General features: G+C 34.7%; 1 protein-coding gene across 1 annotated transcript in view; it reads right to left on the minus strand.

The window, feature by feature from the left end:
* GBE1 (1,4-alpha-glucan branching enzyme 1) overlaps positions 1-24,969 on the minus strand; it is a 138,406-nt gene that overhangs the window by 79,512 nt on the left and 33,925 nt on the right. The window contains exons 3-5 of the mRNA XM_031505937.2: positions 18,469-18,581; positions 2,225-2,350; positions 440-575 (exon numbers count right to left, since the gene is read on the minus strand). Of these exons, the coding sequence (XP_031361797.1) occupies positions 440-575; positions 2,225-2,350; positions 18,469-18,581 (375 nt within the window). The remainder of the gene's footprint in view (positions 1-439; positions 576-2,224; positions 2,351-18,468; positions 18,582-24,969) is intronic.

Raw genomic sequence — 24,969 nt, forward strand, 5'->3', positions numbered from 1 at the left:
AGGTATTTCTTTTGTCCTAAGTAAAGCTTAGTTCTAAGGAACTAAGAACTACTTAATTCATTCTACCAGTAAGCTTTACTTACTGGTAGAATGAATTAAGAATTAAGTATTTTCTGAAGACTGCCACAAAAACAGGTCCTTTTTCAAGCTGAAAGCAAATAATGCCAAAAGCAAATTACCTTGCAATACTTATCCGGGCTTTAATAATCATATTTTACTTAAAAATCTGGAATGGACTTTAATTCACATATCCTATTTCAGTCTTTCTTTGTTCTCCATAGATTTCACTTGTTTATAACTTTTGCTCACCAAAGAATCTATTTTTATAATATGTGCAATTGGGAAATTCAAAAAAACCTCTAGATACTTGACAGTTGTCTTTTCTAATGAGCACAGGAACATAAATTTTATCTCTGCAAGCATTTCTGGTATTACTTACCAAGATCCTTTATTCTAGGTAGTACATTGTATGTGAAGTTTTTGTAAGAAGCTACTTTGCCTTCTGGGGAAGCAATTCCCACATGAGATTCATAGATTCTTAGGCTTTTTAATCTCTTGGGCGAGGGATTCTTATGCTATAAGAAAAAAAAACCAGAGTTGTCATTAGGAACAGCTTAAGAGTGTTGTCATAATCACATGGTTTGCACAAGGTGAAAAACAATTTAAGGTTTATTTTGTTTTTTGTCTAAGAGAATTCCAAACATTTCAGAAGCAATTGACCATTTTAAACTGTTAAAGCAAATGTCTGTTTAAAATTAATGTCCTTTATGAACAAGAAACTGGACATTCATGATTCAACACTTTTCTTATACTCTTTTTAAATTACACGTCCGTGTTCAGACTAATAGTAGCCACTCCTCTTGATGTCCTTCTGAATCACTATGAAGCTTGTTTGAAAATAGATGGAGAAAATAAGATACGTATTTATTTTTAAGCGTACCTGCTTTTTGCAGGTACATGAAATTGCTGCCTTCTCTTAAATGAAATTTAAAAATTCTTTATTCCTAAAAAATACAATTTCACAGCACAGAATCACCTATATTGTATATTATTTAGGATTAAAATATAATTTTAAAAATCCCGAGTCTGGAGATCAGTACACAGCATTTCTAGACGGGTGAAAATATTGGAAGAATACAGAGGCCATCAAAACTATTTGTTAGTTTATTATTCAGGTGAAATTTTGAAAAGCTAGAACAAAGCTAGTTGAATACACACATGTGGACAGAAATTAAAGGAACAATGTGAAGAACAAATCTTCTGGTTGAGGCTTGTTCACTGTGATTTCTTTCCATTGGACACCTCTGCTGTTTTTTTTCCAGTAAGGCCTTGTCTGCACCCAAAAGTTCAAGCCTCTTTTTCACCCCCATTTCTTTTTTTGATGACATTGAGATGTCACACAGCATCATACACAGAGTAGGCCACTAAACTGATAGACTACACACTTTAACAACAGTTAATGTACATTATGTTATCTATTTTTAAAGAAGATATTTTCAATGCCAGTAACCTTTTCTCTCTAAAGCAGTAGCTTCATAATTTGAGGTGGATACAAAAATTTAAATCAAAAGAGAGGTTACAGCATCTCTAATATAAACCACTGCATACCATTTTTCAGGGAAAACGTGAAAAAGTTTACTATGAAACAACATCACTCTGACAGTCTGAAGTTTCCACATGTTTTCCTAGGGGATTTTTCATGTATCATACAAAGAGTTCTCTCCATACAGCAGTACACGAGAAGAAAAAGGGCTTTATACTCAATAACAGGATTTTCTTGATACAAAGAAACCAGGACTTGACCAGAGTGTGGGCTCCTTATTTTTGAAGTTTTTTTCTGACTTCATGGAATACTAACTAGTGTTCAGTACTGAACATTGTATTTGCAGGTAATCAATCCTTAAATCCAGTACTGATAATTCCCTGCTTTCCTCCCTTCCAGGAACAGCCATCTTGTCCCAGAATAACTGTCAATTTTGCCTAACAGGTGGAAAACCAGGTTTAAAATACCACATTAATAACTATTTTTATATATTCTACAGGAGGCTGAAAAAGCAGCTCAAAAACATCCATCATTAAAGTCATTTATTTCTGTCAAAGCCATGAATAAAAGCCCTTCATCTCTCAGCTGTTTTAACTAGTTTGCAATCTCCTTTTATTTTCTTTCAAACAGGGATAGAAAGACAACATGATACACCTCTTGAAAATGATATTGAAGCCTTACTATATATGACTGTGGTGGGTTCCAGTGAACCCAATCATAATTCACTTTGTCTTCATCACGGACCACATATCTTGCCCAGGGTGAAATACGATAGAGGAGGGCGCCGTTCTGAGCACGAATCACCACCTATAAAATAACACAACATATGCAGGCAGTCACTTATAACTCACAGAACGCCTTCTATGCAAGCCACTGCACAGAATGAAATAGTAGACTACAGAGAAATTTAATTTAAAGAACACACAAACACACAATGCAAGTCAAGAGAAGGAAGAACGACCCTGCTGGCAGGAATGATTTGCAAAGGGACAGTAAACCAGACATGTCAGGCAGGAGTGATGATCAACAGCAAGAGCTGAAAGGTGAGAATATACATAAGCTTTATATAAGAAATGGGAGAAGAAGCCTTCCCAAACGGATTTCTGTTAGGTTCCCTAATTACCCCTGTCATTGCTATTTCCTTTCCATGTTCTTATAAATTTAAATAGACATGCAGGATAATGCCATTAGAATGAGAACTGTGATTTGTTTAACTTGGCAAACAAAACAATCTAGTAAGGCAATTTTCATATCATTATTCCATCTTCTTTTCCATGCTCTGTGAGTCTTAAACAATGTCACATAGCCTGGAATCACAGATAACATAAGAAGCACAGGACAATTTTTGGGTTAAGGCAAAGAAAAATTTCCACCTCTCTCACATCCTCCCATCCCATCCCACCTCCCCTCTCCTCAGCACAGAAGGAACAGCACTGCTCTGGTTTTGCTTGGTATCTTGGCTGCCACTAAAACAGTAACACAGATGGTTTGCAAATTTAAAACCTAGAAATGTACAAGCAAGTGAAGGCACAGAATTCTTGATTCCACTTTTTTTAAGAAAGTGATGACTGAGACTTTTTAGTTTGATTGTTGGTTTCACGGGGCTTTTTTTTTTTTTTTGTAAGAAAAACGATGAAATTATAAGAAGCCTCAAATAAAAGGGAAAGGGGTTGAGTATTTTTCCGCTCCTTGTGTTTTTTTGGGGTTTTTTCGTGTGGGGTTTTTTGTTTGTTTTTGTTTTGTTTTGTTGTTTTGTTTTTTTGTTAAAAGAGTGACTTGTTTTTGCTCTCAATTCCTAACAGGTAGTCTGGAAGATGAAATCATCACAGAACTGCCTTTTCACCTTTGGCAAGTGTTTTTCATTGTTTTGATAGATTATCTGTATCCTTAACCGAATCATGGAAGAAGGCAGGATCACAAAATCATGTTTAGTTGAAAGGGACCTTTTAAAGGTCATCTAGGCCAACAAAGAGGAAAATATGTATATGCAGATGATTAATGGAAGTTGACAGAATAAGGCAAGTATGATTGCTGTGCCTTAGTACACGTTATTATAACTCCAACAATTCAAAACAGGCTTTATAAAATGGAGTAATTCATACCAAAAACCTCACAAGAAAAAAAAAAGATGAAAGACATTACAAACAGTGTAAAGCTGCATGGAAAATTTATTCTGTTAGCTGCGCTAGCAAAGCTGACCCAAAGAGTATTTCTGCAAATTCTATCAACACTGTGAAGATCCTCCTTGCTGATAGCATTGACAATTTGCAAATTATTCTTAAAATAATAAGTTATCTCCTCTCTCTAATATCACACTTCTGATGGTGCTGTTGCTTCTTTTATTATTTTGTCCTAATTTACCCATCACAGAAATAAGATGATTACTGTATATAATAACCTACTCATCTTGGCATTCCTTTTTTCTAATATTTTAGCATAATTCATACTAGACAGACTTAAGAAGGGTGGGCACATTGAAGAAATGTGAAGTAATTAATCTACAGTCAGAAAATTAATTAGCTGTAGTACTGGTTTAATCCAAAAATTATACTGGAGGGGGGAAAATAAATTTCTTTATTATGATATATTAATTCAGTCACATACTGTCTTTAATTATAGCCATTAAGCAATGAAAAAGTTAAGAAAAAAAAATATCAGAAAACCATTTAAATGACCAACCATCAGTTATTTCACTTTTTCAGCTTATACTTCTATAGTAATACTGCACAACCAATTTCTGTATCGCATCCTTCTGACAAAAATAAGAACTTCTGTTTTTCTGTAGTCACTTAAATTGACCTTATTTTCCATCATTTGTGAGACACCAGTGCATTTGTTTTACCATTTATTTAGAAGTCATTTTGTTCAAGTGCTAGTTGTGCATTTATTCAAAACACCTACAATGCCAAAATTAGTGGTTACACTTTTCAGGAATTTAGACTTACAGGAAGTCATAGAAGTTTCTAGTAACTTTCACAGTCAGAATTTTAATAGATAATACTAAAACTTCCTAGAAACACATACATATATTTGTCATATATCATTATAGTAATAATGTAGAGTCATAAACAAGTGATGGAAATCTACAATTCTAAGGGTTGGGTTTACACTTGAACAGTCTTAAAACTTTAGAGTCTGCTCTATTTTAAGGCTCACAATCTAAATTTTTGGGTTCGTTCATTTTAAAACTCAGCTTTCAGTTCTATCATGCAAACATGTAAGAAAACTCCCATGATCAAAAGAAAAAGTTATCACAATCACAAGGTTGGAAAAGACCTTTAAGATCATAGAGTCCAACCCAAGAAACCTTTATCCAACAACAGAAGTAATGAAATTTAACCATGCAAATATTAGAAAAATCTCAAAAAAGTGGGGAAGTACTTATTTTAAACAAGTAATCATAACATTTATTTGTTGCTTTCTTTACAGTATAGGTGGTCTTAAGAAAAAATTGTCACATATATCCAGCCATGGCTATAGATTAATCTCACCCCTACAGTAGAAATCTCAGGTTTGCTTATTTGTTGCTGTAATTTTTTTAGCATCATGGGCTGTGCACAGAAAAGAAGAGTCAAGCAAAATAATCATTACACTACCAGAGCTGGTAAAGTTGAATCTTTTCCTTCTCTGGTTTGCTGAAACATAACCAACACAGTGTCCTTACAGATCTATCAAGTGATCCCTGGCAATTTCACTTATTCATAGCTATTCTTGTTTAATACGTTTCTTAATTGTATGTGAGTACCATTTACAGAGTCTCTCCTAGGCTTAATTATCAAGCTCTATACTCAATCATCTTATTCCTCTCTCCTGATATTGTACAAATTTTATTAATAAAGTTAGAAATAAAAAAACCAAATAATGTTTTCTGAAGTTTCTTGAGACAAAACTCTCACATCGCCATGCTTAGTTGAAGCATGAGCACGGAAACTGGAAAAAAACTGAATGGCACCACAAAACAAATAGCAGTTCAGTCCGAGACTGACAAAAATAACTCTAAAGCAAACAGTCTGACAGCTTTAATTCCCATATTTGCTTTGCTATTTCTTGAAACAATGACATATAAGTAAAATAATATAATAATAAAAGGAGTAAAATTATAAAGCACACATAAAACAAAGACAGGTGAAAACTCTTGTTCCACTCATCCCAAATTATGATTTGTGGTCCCTTCTCTGGAGTGTCCAGATACAAAAATTAGCTGCTGTGTATATTCTAAATGTGTTGTTACAGATTTTACATGCATAAAGAATACTGAATATAGTCATTACACAGCACTTTGGATGAAGTACCTATAAATCAGTTTAACAGATACTGTACTTTTCCTCCAAATTAGTTTGAAATGAGTAAAAACAAATTCATAAGAGTTGCAGCCTAACCAGCTACTACTTAGTTCATCAAGGCTTTATAGATGACTTTACCTTTTCTAATTAACTCAAAAAATTGTTCTCTAAAGAGCAGATATAAACCCATGATGTTCATTAAATTTGGCTTTTTCAAACTGCCCTTGGGATTTCACAAGGCATGTCCCTGATCATTCTTCAATGTATATGAGGAGGCATATCCCACCATTTGACATAAAAACTGCAGCCTCCACTAAATAAAGCCTTTAAAATGGATACTACTATAGCATGAAACACATGCCAAGTGAACCAAGCAAACTGACAAAATATTAGCCCCTCCTCACAAGCAACCTGTTTTATAGTTATTTACACTTCAGTGAAAGAAAATCTTACGTAAAAGTTGCCCCTGTATTTTTGATCCTATTATTACAGAAAACACTCCAACAGAAGGACAAGTGCAGGGGAAAAAAGGAAATTCAAGTTTCTGACACAAACTAGTACATCCTCCTCAATTACTCAAAAATCAGCAAAACCTATTTAAGAAGAAACCAGTATCTCAAAAGAGTTGCATTTACACTGCCCAAATTTAGACAGAATGAAACAAATACAAAACAACAGATGTAAAGAATGTGCCACCATCTATATTAACCACATCTTTCTGTGAAACATGAGATAAAGTAATATATTATCAAATTGTATAGTACAAGGATAACATCAAGATTTCTTTTGTGTCTGAGAGGGAAGTATCTTAAAACAGCAAGCCTGTTTAGAACTCTGTTAAAAAAAGGGTTTCTTCTATTTCCAGAGTCTCTATGATGGCTTTCCCACTGGAAACTTCTAACACGAGAATGTAGAAAATTCAAAGATAAGCCATGCTGAATTTGCCTATATCAACTTTAAAAATAGCTCACCTAAATAGTTCAGGGTTTTTCCCCACCTCCCCTAGTGGTAAGCATTCAAAATCCTTGATGTGACCTTTGAATGTCACATGATTCTGGCTTCCAAGTGAGATATAAATACATGTAAATAAATGGTCTTACAGAAATAAGTGTCAGGAAGACAGAATGAAAATGTCCTTCAAAACTTGATATTAAAAAGTCAATTTTCTCTAAAAATGGACATGACACAGACACATAATTTATATAAGTACAACTGCAAAACAACAGAAGTGAAGACCCCAACCTATGGTGTACATCTTTTGTATGCAAAGGTTAAACATTTCTGTTTAGTATTCATATTCCATTATAGGGATGTTGGGTGTATTTTCCAAGTTTCTGTGCAAAGCATATAGCATCTTGAAGTTTAGCATCCCAAAACACTAATAAGTGCTGTGGATTTCACAGATGAGTACACCCAACACAGAATAAGCACAACCTTAAACTTGAGTTTTACAGCATCAGTGCTAGCAAGTTATTAATTCTGAAAAACTTTCAGACGTAAATAAAAACATATGTATGGCTGTAGTCTGAGAAAACCAACAAAGGCTGGCTTTGAAAGTATGTAAAAACTGGTGTGCAGAAGTTCATTCCAATTTTCCAAATGCTGGACTGCTGGAAGACAAAGCAGGACCTAAACCTTCACAATAACATTAGTACCAAAGTGACAGCGCATTCCACGTCCGTCCACTAGAGGATAGGAAATTCGTGGAATGGAGAGTAGGTTGTAGGATAAAACTAAATATAGGGGTTATGAGTCTGTTTGATGATGTTTGAAACTCTCAAAAGCAGTTTATTACAGTTAAGGGGAAACCATCACTCTGAGGTCAGTCCAGTATCATAAAGAAAATGCAATAACACATAGGAGCAATTCAGAGGCTGAGATAGGTCTCATTTAATGTAATGATGCTGCCAATGCAGGACAAGTGAGATTGAAAGGCTTTGATTTTTCAGGCATTGGAGACTCTTGGGTATCCCATTATTCTGCCTTTCCAAAATAACACAGTCCTTTTCTATCACCCACAGTACATCCAGCAATTCCTTCTGGATGTCTTGGGGCATTTAAAGGAAAACTCTGTGCTCACATTCAGGCAATTTTCAACCTACTGTGACTCAGGGAAATCTGCTGACTTTTTATGAACAGACACCACACATTTTTTTCTTAGACGATCTATAATGATAAAAGGTTCACAACAAATTTAAAAGCTTTGTCACAAATACAAATTCAGATAAAAAGTAAATCCATGTGTAAAAATGGAGTTTAAGGTGGCTGTTCTATTGTTATGACAGACAAAACTCTGCAGTAACAGGCCACAAACTATCATATTTAAAATTCATACATGTCTATGAATATCCCTTTTTTTTGTGTTTGCCTACCTTCATCTTGTCTTCACATCAGCTCCATTTGGCTACCCCAACTCCCAGTGTACACAAAGATGTACTCAGAACAGTGTGAGAGAATAATTCAAGAGACAGTTGCAGAAGATCAGACAACTACTCTGCTCAGCAACCAAGCCTTTAGCTTTCATTTCCTGCATATAATCTATACCTGAGCATTTAATTTAATTATGATGTACTCCCATAAGGTGCCTGCCTCTGTTTCCACTAATTAGGAGACAAGCTCAACATTAGAAATAAAAAGCCATGCAGTCATTCCTTATTTTTCAGATATTTATTTAGATTTAAAAGTATAATCTTCTGCACAAGTTCTTTAAAAATTTATATATAAAGAATTTAGACATATTTCTGCTGTTTGAGAAATTTGTTATATAGTGCTTTATCATTTATACACCAGCTGAGGAAATGAAAATAACGAAATGATAACTAAATAACAGATGAGTATATGCAAGCCAATAAATTGCTCTGAAACACCATATTATTATTTCATTACTTTAATAGCTTGAAAACACTTAAAATGATTCTTGGTTTCAATGATGAAATTAAATTTGCCATCAAACCAACAATAGCTAATAAAATGAGAGAGTGGACTAGCTTTAATATAAATATGGAAATGGCAGTGTCTTGTTATATAAGGGCAATAAGCTATTATTTCAGTAGTTTACAATCTACAGTATTTCATTAGCTTCAGATCTATTCATTTCTGACACAAAATTATCCAAATATAAAAGGCACAGGAATACAGGTGGAAACATCATCTCAGTAACATGCATCTGACTTAAAAGCAAGTTCAATGCAAAACATAAAACACGGGCAAGATAACTTCTTAAAGATTCCCTAGGAAGTTTATATTAGGTGTGGTGATAACATAACAAGGTTTTTCTACTTCATGAAATTCATTAGGAATTTAGCATCAAGGTATTTCCCTGCCTCAGTTGTTCTAAAAGTACATGAAAATGGAAAACAACTACTTGAATACCAAGACTTTTTTAGTATAAAATGAACTGTAGAAAACAAGTTTACTTTTTAACTTTTGCTGTAGATAAATAGGGTAACCAAGAAATAGCACTACAAATTTACAAGAATACAAAAGAATCTGACTCAATATACTTTGGACACATTGCTGCTGTAAGAAAACCTGGTCTTCGATCTTATTTCATAAATACTGTTCAGTTTAGAAAGACAGGTCCTGCATTCAAAACAATCAAATCCTATTACAATTCAACCCATCCAATCCTACTATTCTCTTTTTCCTTAAGCTGTACATCCTTTTCTTAGCACCCTCTAATTGCTCCAGAAACAGGATCATAGAGTTGTTTAGGTTGAAAAAGATCATGGAGTCCCACAGCTGGCCCAGCACCATGCTCACCACTGAACCATGTCCCTGAGTGCCATAGCCATGTGTTTTCTTGAAAACTCCTGAGGATGGCAACTCTATGACTTCCCTGTTCCAATGCATGATCACTCTTTCCTAATATTCAATATATACAACTGGAGGAAATTTCCTCTTTGTCCTGTCACTTGTCACCTGGGAGAAGAGACCCACTCCCACCATGCTACAATATATCTATCAGCTGAAAGTCCCTCTCCCTGTGCACCCCTGTCCTATTCATCCTCAAAAAGAATCCATCCTGACTTTAGCACCCAGGATAGAACACATGGTTATGATGATCTTTTGTCAGTGTGCAGTGTAAACAGGCCATTTACAACAGCAAAGAAAATCACATCACCCCCTCACGAACGTGGAGGAAACCAGAGAACAACTCCTGCCTTCCTACAGGCCAGCAGTGGTTTATGAGAGAAGCACTGGAATCCAGGGGCAGCACTTTGCTATGTTTGGTTCGTAATGCATAGGACCAGAGCAGAGCACTTCCTGATAACACAGTGCAACCTGCTGCAGAGCCCAGAAGTGGAATCTAGTTTCTTGTCTGGAAGTTCACTTTAAAGCAGCTTTAGACAAAAATACAGAAGCCTGATAGAAATCTGAGATCGAACAGCATGGTAAAGAGCATTATTCCGTAATTGTCTTTACCTGACAGATTTTTAGAGGCCAGATAACTTTTTCTCTTTAATATCCTCAGATATAGAAGGCAAGAAATGAAGAAGCAAACACTGCTTCTGCTCTTCTTGCTACTTCACAGCCCTATAACAAAGCTCAGGAGAGGCAGCAAGGAAATAAATGAATCAGAAGATCTTCAACACTTCAGCTTCCCCAACTCAGGAGTAACTTCCCAAATGAATCTTCACCCAAACTGGAGGGGCAAGAAGCATGGAAAATGGGAGATCTTTCTAGAACTCAACTTCACCTGAAAAACTTTACCATACTCTATTCATACTGCTCCAAATAACCAAGAAATCGAGTCTATCTGTCAAGGTGCTTGTAGACTGAAGTTATTTCCTTACAGTGAATTGATCATAAACCTTGAAATGAAATTTTGGAAAGAATGGACAGCATGTTGCTTCTTCCAGGCTGTTCTCCTTCCTAAATTGCAAATTGGTTACACTGGAAAGAAAAAGTAATAGAACATGAGTCACATTTTTCCTTCCCCCAAGCTTTTATTTTCCTGATCAATTTATAATTAATATCAAAACTGGGTCAGATGATACAAACCAGTTGTCTAGTTTCCTCTTTTTATTCCTAACTATTTTCTGAAAAAGAAACCTACTAAAGAGACAAGCATTAATATCAAATATTGAAAAAAATATTCCTTAGCTATCAGACATAACAGTACTTTTTATGTGGTTTACATGTTTAACAAAGTTCTGCAGACAACTCTGTGCCACTCAAAAAATCATTGGAGAGAGATTTATTTGCTCTGTAAATATATCACATCAGCTATTGAAATCTAAACTTATGGATATTAAATATTTGTTCACAATTCCCCCCTTTTTCCCCTTCCCTGTTCCCTCAAGGAAAGAAAATAAATTAAGATTAAAATACAATCAAGATACAAAAGAGGCAAAAGCTTATATTCTAAGCCAAGTCATGAAGTCATGCCTTGATTTTCCAAAAGAGGGAGATGCAGCTCCATTTGTGATTTTAAGTATTTCAATTGCATTGCAGAACTTCTGAATATCTTTAACTAGTTTACTAGATATGGTTAAAAAGAAATTATTTTGCTCCCTTTTCTGTTTTTGTGCTTCTCGTAGAAAACTAAGAGAAAGTAGTAGTAACAAAAAATACTGTATTATCTATTTGAATAAAAAATTAATTCAAAAGATAGAGCCAGTAGCCTAGAATTGTAAAACATCTATGCAGATAAAAAAATGCCATAGAAAAATCAACCTGTCAAAATCCAGGAAACCTTTGGAGAGATGTTAAAAATGAAAGTAACATCACACAGAAATGCTCCAAATTGATTTTAACAGTCAAGTGTATAGAAAATACTTCACTTAATCATCCAAGTACATGGATTTATAGCTGTAACCCACACAGGGGCGGCATTATTCGGTATGAAGGACAGCCAGTTCATTTTCACAAAGGGAAAATATACATCTGTGCTGAGGGAAAGCATTAAAACTTTTCTTTCAGTCGGGAATCCGGATCTTGAAAATCTTTTTACAAAAAAAAATTCATAAACCAAAGGAAAACTGGAATCTCTAAAATATAGAGTTGAAAAAAATATTTTCCCTCCCTATGACTTAATCAAAAACAAGTTACTATAAGAACAGTGATGAAACTTAAAGACTATAAAAATTTGTATGCATAATACAGAAGCATTGTTGTATGTATTCTGTTAGTCTCTTAGTTAAGAGGCTTGGGGTACAACAGCATGGTTTGAAAAGCCACAATAATACTAAAGCACATTACACATACAGTAAGTGTAACTTCTTACAGTTGTTTCAAGCCATGTCAAGTAGAAAACAAGCTGATGAAGTATGTAATATGGGCACACAAGCATGAAGTATTACTTATCCTCAACTACAAAGCATTTGTATCAAGGACAACTGCTGCAGAATGCACCTTGCAATTGGGTGGCTGTGCCACACTGCAAAGAATGTCAGGAGCTTTCCCTAGAAAGTGATCCTCTAAACAAAAACAATTCCCATGGGAATCACAGCCATGCTTCTATATTCTTAATATGGACTTTCAAATTCTGTTTCAAGACCTCTTCTTTAAGATGTCTCCCTCTTTTCCTCAAGGTAAAAAAAAAATTACATTTTGCTTAAATGTACATGTAATAGTAATTGAAACAATTAGTCTTCTGTATGGATAAACTAAAATATCTTTAGAGTATTTTCAAATTCTCCTACCAGAGAATAGTGCAACTTTCAAGTCACAGGAGAACAAAACCTGCCAAAATAACTGAACAAGAAAATATTCTAAAGAATTGAACTCAATCTGCAACAAAGGCTCCAAAGAACTTCAGTGCACTGCACTACAACAGCTCATTGGTGCTACAGCCTCTCCTGTGAGTCCATGAGGAGTTGCACATTGTTTACTAAATCCAAACAGGCAGTACCAAGAGACCATTTGCCTCCCAATGAGATAACTCTTCCTGCTGGCATACCTCATCTGTAACCCAAAGAAGTCTACAATAACTTGCTGAAGGGTCATGACTTACAATCACACAGTGAAACATGAAAAGTACTGCCACAGAATTAATGTTCTACTTCCCATCAGCATGACTTACACCCACAAATGCATATGGTACATGATTTAAGTCCTGCTAAGTAACTTCCAAATTCCAGGAGTACAAAGTCTGTTTCTTCTTCCCCAAAAGATATGTACCATGATGCTGAAGAACATTTGTTTCATTCGTTGTTCAAATTTGCAAACTTGGTGATTGTTGCGTTTGGTTTTTTTTTGTTTGGATTTTTTGTTTGTTTTTGGTTTTTTTTACATCCTACTGACTATGTGAGACATGACATTCAAGTGATACAGAACTTGGCAGAGTGAGCAAGGATGTTCCCTCTTCCCGCAAGCTAAGGTAAAACCAGAATAATCACAAGTGTTTCTACATGTACATGGAAGAAAATAGCAAACATTTCTTCAGGAAGGTCTCCACTGAAATCAAGTTTAGTACCTCTGCTCAGGGCACCAAAGACTCCCTTTGTAGAAGCCATCTGACTGCATTTAACCTATCTCATAGTGGCAACAATCTCTCTAGGAAGGTATTGGATTCTCCAATGATGGACACATAAGATCCAGCTAGAGAGGGTGCTGGACCATCATGATCAGGCCATGCTTTTGTCAAGAATGACTGGACCAGAGGATCCTTGATGTCCCTTTCAACCAGGTATTCTGATTTTCTATTTACATCCTACAACCCTTGTAAGTCCACCACATCTTTAACATTTCTGTCCCTAGAATCCTAGCCACCAGCTTGCCATTATTAATAGATTTACCAAGACTTTACATTCTCATTACAAACACATTTTTCACTGCAGACTGCTTGAAGTGCATGAGACCAGAACTCCACACCAGTCTGGTACTGCTGCTGCACCTCCTGATCAGTAGGGTCAGCTGCAACACCATCTATTTCATTGGTGACAGCAATTACACTTGTTGAATTTTACTAGCAGTGGTTCCCTGACACAGATTAACCTATCTGCTCACCATATTTGATTCCTTTTCAAGGTATATGAGTTTAACACGGAGCATGCAGATCTACTAGGAAGTAGATGTGCATGCTGTGGAATAGGAATAGGTAAAACTGTAAGGATTAAGTTTTAAAACTATTCTTCACAACTAGCTTTCCTCTACCCAGCACCTCATGAATACAAATGTACTTTAGATACTTTCAGTAATGATTAATAAACTGTTAATGTTCTGACTCAATGTAGTTCTTTCCTTGGCACACTTCAGTATTAAAAAGGGTAACACATTTGGACTGGAAAACTATTAAAACCAATCACAGTGAACTTCTAAAGCATTTTGTACAAACTGATGAAAGAATTCTGTTGTTCATGCCTGCCTCGATCTTGTACTGGCCTTGGCACCTACAACTCCTGTTCAGCAATCACTGAAACCACTCTAACATGCAAGAGTATCAGTAGAAAAATATTGTGTTAACAACTGCACAAGTTATCAAATCTAAGCACCTCATTACAGTACAAGATACTCCCTCAAAAAACTATAAATGCCACCATTTAAATACATAGAATATATATATATATACACATACAGAGACATGTGAAGAAGAAAAGGATACAGACCTAACAAATAATAGAATGCAGAGTTTTTTAAAAAAAGTCCACCACTTTCTGAGGTGTTCTTTCCAGGAAAAATACATTAACTGCATTTCATGAATATTCAAGTGATATTTAGTTGAATATATAGAGTTGTGCACCTACCCAGCACATTGTTAGCTAAAGTGTCAGATGAGTTTATTAGACTAAAAAATTACTGTTCTGGAAATAATTTCATAAATCACATATCTGTTGTCATTTTTAGAAAGTTGAACAATCACTTCTATTTTAATATGTCCCCTCCAGCTCACAAAAGAAAATTTAGTGGTTCTGCTATACAGATTCTTTTCCTAGTTAATGTTACAGGGCAGCAGGTAGCAATATCATAATTGCCAATATTTTTCAAATACTGATCTTGCCAATTTCTCTCATTTAGCTGTGTGAAAGTATTTCAGAATTTGACCATGAATTTGGAAATTATTTTCAACTAGGTTAAAATTCTTAAAGGATTATTTTTTAAAATTGTTTTCTATTTTCTTTGTTGTTCTTTGGCATTCCTGTAAATAATATTAAGCAAGTTCCCCAGTGCAGATACTAAAAATCTCAGTTTTTACCAATACTATCCCTAAACTCCACTGACACTATTTCAAAATTAGGATCTTGCCAACTACTAAGAAACCTTAATTTACAGGTGCATCTACAGAGTTGGAAAAATAATTTATAAATAAACAGCAAAAGCACAAAGTGTAACACTGATTAAACTCCTCCATTAATATGGCCACACACAATGAGACTTGTTATATAAATCTATCCATACTAATTTTCTAAAAGCTTGCTGTGTCCTGTAAAAGTTAATTAAGAATCCAAAACTGAAGCAAAAAAATCAGTCATTTTCCACCACCAAAGGTAAGTACTTGCACCCCACCTGCTACCACTGTAGAATGGCAAACATGCTGATGTTTAAGGGAAACATCTTTCAAGCTACCTCATTAGAGATAATGAGAGGTAAAAAGGCTTCTTTTATTAAAGGATAACGTTTGGCTCTGGGTTTAAATCTGTGCTCACTTGTGACATCTGCTAGAAGCTTAAAAGCCAGCACTACCCTACCATAAGAGCAATAATATTTGTTCTCTTAACTCAGTCTAAGCTCCCAATTGATCCACCAGAGAAAGAAAAAAGATACCCTTTTCTAACAGGTAACCTTATTTTGAAGATGGGTGTCAAAATTCACAAGGGAGTCACTCAACTATCATAAGCATCCATCTCTTCACACAGAAAAGTGTCAGAAGATTTACAGCAGGTTTTTTAATTACTCATTTTCTGCAATCTTTATATTTACTTATGAGAAGACTGCCTAAAGAGCTACAGTAGACAGCCTGCTACTATGAAAACAGGCAAACGTTTGACCTCTGCTCCTCATTTATTTTCCCACAAAATATTTTGTGACCTGATCTAAATTAGTGTCACCAACTACACTCCATCCATTTCCCATTCTGGCTTAGATATTACTTATTTAAAAGAAATGAACTTGTTACCATTTCAGAACTTGGCATTCGCTGAGCTGAAGAGCAAAACAGAGTAGATAGAAGCAAAAGAAAAGGACCTTCTGGAGGAGACATTTCTTTCCCTAACAGATTAATCACCATAATAAGGTCTGAAGTTGACTATTTTAACTTTATCATACTGGTAAAAGAAACTTCTAAAGCTGTGATTCCCTCAGGCTTCTTTAGTGAAGAAAAATGGGAAATACTTTAATTACTAGAAAGATGGCTGTTGCCTAGTCTAGTGCAGACACCAGTGCCTGTGTATTTCAACATTACCTCTGCAATCTGCATAGCAATTTCTATCTGCAAAACAATCAATTTTCTCAGCTTCCACATGAACAAAGAACAGCAAAACTGTGCTCTAACACACAAAACACATTCTATGAACAATTATAAATGTTTGAACTATGTAGCTCAAGAAGAACTTACAGAAAAGCAGAAGCTTTCTGCACCCATTAGCAGAATGGGAGAGGATAAGATCAGCTGTAGCATGAGGATAAGGTACATGCCTACCATGTGAATACTGCAAAAGCTTTTGTGATAAACCATCTTTGAACTACCTTAATTGGAGACTTTTAGGTTTTTTGTGTTAGTCCCATCATCTGACTACAACACAAGTACACACTGTGAAGTGCTGGATTCAGTCCTTAAGGCACCATGGAACAAAAACAAAGTGTCATGAAAGATTATTAGCAAAGCTACAGATGAGACAGAGAATAGCTCCATATGGATGGAGCCATCAAATATGACTACATACACTCATGAATCAAGTTTCTAAATATTTGGTACTTTTTTAAAGGAATATACTCCAAAGAAAATGTGTTTCACAGGCAGTCCTGCTTCAAAAGCCTGTTGGACAATAATGTATTTTGAGTGTCAGTGACAGCCACGTAACTTTGCCTAAAACTGATCTTGGAAACAGGGTAGAAAAAGCCTAAAAATGAAAACTCACATTTTACTCTGCCAGTGGGTATCTTTTGGTTTTTGAGAAAACTCAGAGTAACTACAGAAGTACAGCAATTCATTTTGCAAGTACATCAGTACCAACTGCAATCCATAGCAATTCCACGTACTAAAAAAATTATGTATAATGCAATCTTTGCTTTATAGAGTTTCTATTTCAAAGAAGATGCTAAATAGGAAGAAAATACTATCAAGACTTTACTTCAAAATCAGGCGATATGACCAGTGATTATCTAAGAGAAAAAAAATTATCTTACATTGCTCCAAAAGCATTTAAGATTCTATGCTTTTTTTGCTACTGTCTTAATAATTTATCAACACTCATCATAATTCACACCTCTAAGTTTTACAAAAAGCATAGAATTTTCTACAGTAGATGAGTCAAGGGTTTTGTTGATAAAACAGAGAAGGCAAATTCAGCAACAATCAAAAAATCTAACCTACTTGCATCTCAAAATCATGGAAAATATTAAATAACCATTCTGCACTCTCATACCTTGCTGCATAATCACTGCATTTCTGAGTTGCAGACAAGTATTTTCTTTCCTCCTCTGTAAAATAAAAACAGCTTTCTCGCCCTTGAATGATTATTCCTAAACTTCAATTAATCCTTATTTATTACTGGGATTATTTCATAAGCCATAATAAAAAGCATAGAGATAAGCACACACACTGAGTAAGCATTTCCAGAACATTTTTACACATATCTTTGTTTTAACAGATTTCTTGTTTGCCTAAGCAGATTTTCAGCAGAAAAATGATAGTTTTTTTTTTTCAGTATTTTAGTTCTGTTGATGGGACCTCTGAAAATGCAGTAGGTATTATACAAATGCTCCCAGAATCTCAATTTTTCTAGTCTATAGGTAATTTCAGTACATTTCTTTCTTTTATTACTTATTACTGTCCTCTGTTAGCACCCAGTATCTCTGAAACTCAAGTTCTGAGTGCAACAAAGCACATCTCTGATTTAAATCAATATTCACCTAGAAATCATCAATTCTGCTGTGAGTTAGTTGTCATTAGTGTATTTGCATTAAGCATACAACTGTGGCATTTGACAGCTCAAAGAAATTTTCTATTAATTTCTGGAAGAAAGCATTTTAAGCTCATGGATGCTCATGAAATATAACTGTTCACTTTCACTTACTTAAGCTTTCAACTCAATACTCTGAATTCCTAAAGAATATTTTTACAAATCTGCATGCTCCATTAAAGCAACAAAACAAATCATCTGAAAAGTCATGGTTAAAAGTATTGCAAAAATTACCAAAGTATTGAGATTTTAACAGGATCTTAACACCAGGTAGATGGATCAAATACAGAAAAATTTTACCTATATATGACTTAATTCTTCTTTTTCAGATTATCAATTTGTAAACTGTTTTCCTCTTATAACAGGGTGCAATATTTTACAACTACATTTCAGCCACATATGCCTGTTCTCAAAATCTCTATGATGTTTAATGTTTCACTCCTCTAGGTCACTGCTCAACTAGATAAACTGATTCTGCTTCTTAGAACAATTCAAAGATGATAAAGTTACTTAGAAGAAAACAAAATGGACAGTAAATGAGTAAGAAGGGCTACAAGAGTTAGTCTAGAACAAACACCTTTAGCTTTGACCCATGGGGCACAGGAGAACGGCCGTCTTCAGGTGGAATGAACAACTCCCACTTCCCATATTCCAACTTCTTATACGGATGAGAAGATGGATTCCAGCCATCTGCAATATAAGAAATAATACTAAGTGGTCATCTTAAAATGCATCCAATTAAAATTCAAAGATGTAACTCTGAGTTCCATCTTTCTTAGAATAAACTTTAGTGAGAGTAGGTACAAATACTTTTATGCCTGATATTGCACACACATTCAAAAGGGGTAAAATTAAATGCCACAGTTTTAAGTCTTCAGGAATATTCCTTTGTCATTAAAAAAAAATTAACTGAAGCAAGCTGAACTCCCATAATTCAAGATTATTTATCCTCCTTGGGTTTACTCAGCACTGGAGATGTGCAAGGATGGTTACTGTGACCTGTCCAACTGAACAGACACCTGCCAAGGATGTCTGGAGTGGTTGGAAGCACATTCAAGGTCAACTCCTCTGAATGAAGATATTACTTCTGAACTTACATACTACAGCATTTGAATAATTTCTAGGCTAGAAGGAAGTAAAAAGAGAAGTTTGAAATTTCCTTTTTTCTTTTTGCCTTGAAATGTCTATTTCACATAGTTCAAGGCAACAGACTCAAGCTAAATAGGAGCCAGTGAACACAGAAAACTGAATTACAACATGTTAAAGCAACACGTTAATCTTCCTTCATGCTCATCTATTTGCATGCCATGCCCTCTTGTAATTAAAGAAAAAAAAAAAGAAACAACAAAAAAACCCACAACAACAAACCAAAACTCATATACCATTGAAAGAAAAATAAGCAGCCTTATAAGAATATAAACTCAGACTTGTAGGAACAACATTGCTACTAAATATGTCAGGTTGAAAGCACTGAAATAAAAAACTGGACAGTTAAACTGAAACAGGATAATCACTTTTATCACTATGGAAATCACAGGAGGGGAGGTAGAGAAATTAGGAAGTTCTATCCATCAGCATATGTATTTTCCTAAACATCAGTAATCATAAATACTATCTGCTCTGCAACAAAAGGATAATCTTCCCTAGCAATGTATGGATGTGCTGCATTTCAGAGGAAGACCAGACTGTTTTCAAAGTTGCTGGTTTCATTTGCACAGCTGTTTAAACCCAAGAACTGCCAATCTTTAAAGAACACTGAAAGACATAAATTAAACAAGGCCACACAATGTGACAAAAATAACTATGCCTGACAAATATTCTGGTACCTACCCCTTTTACAGTAGAGAGTAAAACAGAAATGCAATTAATTCAGTATTCTATTTAGATTATAGTTTTATCATGTTTAAAGTATTTGCATAGTGGAGCCAAATTACACATATTAGTAGAGGGAAGGTATTTACTAAAATATTGCTTAACAGCAGAACAACATATATTAGTAAGATTTAAATGGTTCCTCCCCCTTGGCTGAAGTTTCAATCAACAAAAAGAAATAAACAAATACTACTAATATCTATTAGGACCAACATCAAACAAACAACACCTTGGCAATTAAGCCATACTCCTTAATAAAATGTCTATGCTGCAAACTATAGTGTTTATACAGTAAAATATAGATATAATTTTTTTTTTTAGAGCATGCTAAAAAATACGTAGAAAACAGCACTTTAAAAAAGATGGGGCTTTTTAAAACTAAAAGTAGCTAGACTGTCTCAAAAATTCCAGGCAAAAATGAGAAAACAGAAGACGAAAAATGCAGTAAAAATATTAAGAAGTTGCAAAAATTTGCTTTAAAAACTGCTTAGGATTTATGATAGTCAAGACCCATCTTGGGGGACTTACTCTAAATTCTTTCTGTCTTCTCTTCCTCCCAGATATCCCACCATCTTCATGGCTTCTCATGAAACTCTTTCCAATGGAGCTACATCTCTTGATGCAACACAAACTGAACCACATATGCCAGGTGATGAATATTGAGCAAAATTAAAAGTTAAAGCAAAAAATTCTAAGGCCCAGTCTTCATAAAACTCACCCAGGGGAACCTGCATGGAGTTTATTATGTTCACCAAAATCACTGCATTCTTACAATATTAAAATAAGATTCTCATGACCTCTACTAAAACCACATCTCTTCCCTCCTTCAGAGAGGGAATGGTTACATCTCTCTACCTATTTAAATATTTCTGCTCTCCACAGACAGATTTGATAATTCCACCAAAATTGCCTGAATTTTCCCGTTCACCTGCCAGCAATGCCAGATGCTCTAGTTAATCCCTCCTGTTCCCAGCCACAGCCCATGACTGCAAGCCTGTGGCTCATGATTTAAAAATAAATGCAAAGCAATACCCATCTGCCCCAGATGGTCCTACTTAAACCCACTGCTTACTAATTACCCCTGAAGAGGAGCTAACTCAGAAAGATTATAACAGAAAGCATTGCTTTGTATTAATGCTAGAGGCATAAAGAACATAGAACACCCTGAAAACTGAATATTCCTTTCAAAGAGAGAGTAGCTCATGCTTCTCTCAGTTTTACTGCTTGGTTTTTCTGATTTTTCAGCAAAACACAGCCCAAAATGCCTGAAGGAAGAAAAGACAAAAACAAACTCAACTAACTAACAAGTGATTAGTAGACTATTATGAAGATGAAAAACAAAAAAATCAAAAGAAATACCTTAGTTTGAGAACAGAGACTTCAAAGATTCTGCCAACAACTACAAACAGGAAAAGGCTGAAGAGATTACCAGAAGTTCAAATAATCAGCTTGAAGATGTACTGGGGAAAAGGACACCATCACAGAATACCCCCAAATCATACACAAAGGCAAAAGCTTCTGTACAAAAGTTCAAGCCTCAGCTATCACTTAATCCAACACAGAAGACATCTTTGATAGCTTTATACTTTGTTTTGTCTCATCTCTGTGACTGGATCTTCCAATCCCAGCCAATTATTAAAACATTACATCCTACCTCAGCAACAGGAGGCACAAGGGAAGTTCTTGCTCAAAACTACACCCTTAGCATGCCAAAGAACAACGAACTGAGCTTAATGTATTGTAGAACAGAATTCACAGCTATAAAGATTTGGGTTCTACTATTTGTGACAAAAACTCAATTTAAATGCATATTTCCATCTAAATGACAATTTGAGTGACTTCTTGTTCGATCTCCTGAATTTTCTTTCACATTGACAAGGACATAGCCATACACCTCTGAGGCTCATGCCTGAACATGGAGTTTCACACAAGAAATTAATATTTCTCACAAAGGAAAAGAGTTGTTCTTGCATATTAACCAAATAATGGACTTTGTCCAATATAAGAACTTAGCTGTTTTTTCCAAAAGTGAAAAACCTTTATAAACTAAGGCTGAATTCTCAAGTGAAATCAAATCTCTTACAGCAATTTTATTTCCACACACTTTCTGATCAACTAAGGACACCTAAAGAGAATAGAGTTCAGGAAACACGCAGCATCCTTGAAGAAAGTCTATCAGACAAATAGCAGTTCAGACAAGGGAAAGAGCATCAAAATCCCAGTAACCCAACAAGACACCTGTATTCCACTTGATTAAAATATGAAATCAGAACATAACTGGAGAAATTCTCCAAAGACACTATTCTGTTCTACACAGTGGCCAATTAGGTCTTCTTCTCCCCATGCTAATAATTTTTAAAGCAGATTACATTAATGATCCTGCTCTTGAGCTGTTGGAAATTGGGCAAACAGCTCAAACACTGATATAAAAACAAGTGTCATTACTTCTTAGATAGGATGTTTCTCTGTATATTAATGCCACCTTATATTATTCTACTGCTTTCAATCATCTGCAGCCATAGAAATATAACACTGACTTTATTCATCAAATATAGGTATTTTTCTATAAAAAATCTTGAAAGGAAGCAGCAAGAAATTCAGCATGATATCATGACAGTACCTAGAATCCATTTCAGTAAAAATCTGGAATACAAAAACCCCAAAATATTCTGACAAAATTCTCAGAAACCGAAATTATGAAGTACAGTGCCTTAAGGTATTATTTTTTCACTCTGAAGGGATCCTGTCAAAGTTAAATAATAGACAAATATCCTCCCAGAACCAAATATCCTACCCTCCCTCCAACCAGAGCAGAAGCCTTCCTCACTAGTGCAAGGAACATGAAGCAGAAACCAAACCAAAGAGACATTCCAGCAACATTTTAGATTAATGTTAGCTGGGAAGGAGGGGAGGGAAGACAAATAAAAGAACAGAAACTACAAATATAACAATGTATTATAGCAAATGCTGACTTCCAAATTAATATATGCATACTTACTCTCAAGTGTTTTAAAACCAGTAGCTTTCTTTTTAAAATTAAGGAATTGTTTACAGATAACCCACTGAGCCTCTGCATCACCATATGAATGCTCCAATTCCCAAATAAGTTCCGTGGGTTGCTCTCAAAATTCACAGTTCAGTGACTTATTTTGAAATAGTCATTTTTAAAGCAGAAATAAATTGTCAGTAGTCACTGGCTTCCTCAGCAATAGAGCACACAAATGAAATATTCAGGGTTATTACTGAGAGCTTTTGAAGGAGCTATAATGTTGATAGAGCCTCTACTGTTGGAAATTCAGCTGACTAATAGCCTCATACACTTGATTTACTGAGATGCTGAAAGTACTAATTGACAAATCTTAATGGTTTTGGATGCTCATTTCTAATACAAAGCTTTGTACTAGAACACCAACAGATACAATACTTTTTCTCTCCAATTATGGAGTTTCCAGAGCTTTTTTTGTTTCTTTAAATCTCTGAATACATATTCTTCATTCTCCAATCCACTTACAGATTTGTGTGCTGTTACTAGTTCCTCGTTTTTTTTTTTTCCCCAAAATGCACAGTGATAAAATTGGAGCTATCCCATTCATTACAAGTTTCTCAGAATAAGGTATAAAAATCCCATAATTTGGGCAAAAATACCTTAATAGCAAAGATTTTTCTGTCTGTTATAAGGCATAAAAGTCATTCAGAAAAAAACTTTGCATGTATAGTACTGAGGCCTCACATGTATTTAATTACAGAAGTAAATTATTCATGTTTATCTTACACATTATTGATAACAAAGGTATCAACTATAAGCTTAATTATAAATTTGGAAAAAAAAGTTCAAGGTCTCTGTACACAACTTATACTTGCCTTTTTAATTTTTACTAGTTTTTGATCGTCAAAAAACTTAAGATTAAATACCAGAGACTAATACTCTGTGTCTTTACATCAAACATTAAAATATTCTCAGATAATACCATATTATTAAGGAAAACACTGGTATTCATGGCCAAAACAAAAAGCATGAATTGACAGTTTTTTGTATTATATACTACAATATTTCAGTTTAAAACCTGAAGAGCTTCTGTCATCTAAGTTCAATATTTCTTTGTCTAAGATTTCCAACTTCCCCTGATGTGGTTACACTATGGTTCTTTTTACAAAAAAGTTTTAATAAAAAAAAATCTTATTAAAAGCAATCCCAATATCCAATTTAAACACAATATAATCATAAATTTAGTCTGAGACTTTAACCTGCTTGAAAACTTAAAGAAAGGTTAAAGGGATTCAGTTTTAATTAAACATATCTGTAGCAATCTGACTCTAAATCTTAGGGTTTTGCAATCCAATTTCTCATGAGAATATTATTCAAGATCATATGAATTAAATGACAATCTTCCATGCCTTCCAAATACACTATTGTCCCCTTAGGGGATGAATACTTTACTATGACTGAATGACATATAGGAGAAATACAGTTTTTCCACATCACAATGAATTTCTTTTAATTTATTTTCTCTTCATATTGCTGTATTCATTAGTGTCTAGATACAACTACTCTAAGACATTAGTCCTAAATTTCTGCTTCATATGATGTATTAGGTCAAATATTTTAAATGAAGTAGAGTTTAGAAAACTATTCTAGTGTTTAGCCACCCTGTTCTGGTATGCATGTATTTCCCCCTGCAACCTGATAAGCCAATTTACAAGTTATAACATGTTTTCAAAATATTAAACATAGTATTAAAAGTCTGGTTTTAATATCACCATCTCTTAAAATACATATTTAAAACAAGTGCACTCTAGCCTTTAGCTGAGTTGAGACATTTAACCTGCACCCATCCCATGAAAACCTTAAGCAATGGATGGGGTTGCAGCAAGTAGAGGAGAGACAAGGAGAAGAATTTTCTGCATGTTTAGACATATAAAAGTGACCTATGAAAATAACCTGATCTAGCTGCCCTGCAGTCTACACTGATATCTGAGATCACTATTATCAAGCAGTAGGTGAACTATACACGACTCATTACTCAGTGTCAGAGGACACATCCGATTGCAATATAAAAATGCAAGAACTATGCTAACCTATTTATCAATGTCTATTCCAATAAAATGACAAGCAGCACTTCAAGAAAAGCTACTTTATCATTCACTATGTTAGTCATATCCAACAGGATCATGGCTGAAAACAGGGTTGCATTAACTCTTCTGTTCA

This window comes from Lonchura striata, chromosome 2, assembly GCF_046129695.1.
Source record: "Lonchura striata isolate bLonStr1 chromosome 2, bLonStr1.mat, whole genome shotgun sequence".
Taxonomy (NCBI): Eukaryota; Metazoa; Chordata; class Aves; order Passeriformes; family Estrildidae; genus Lonchura; species Lonchura striata.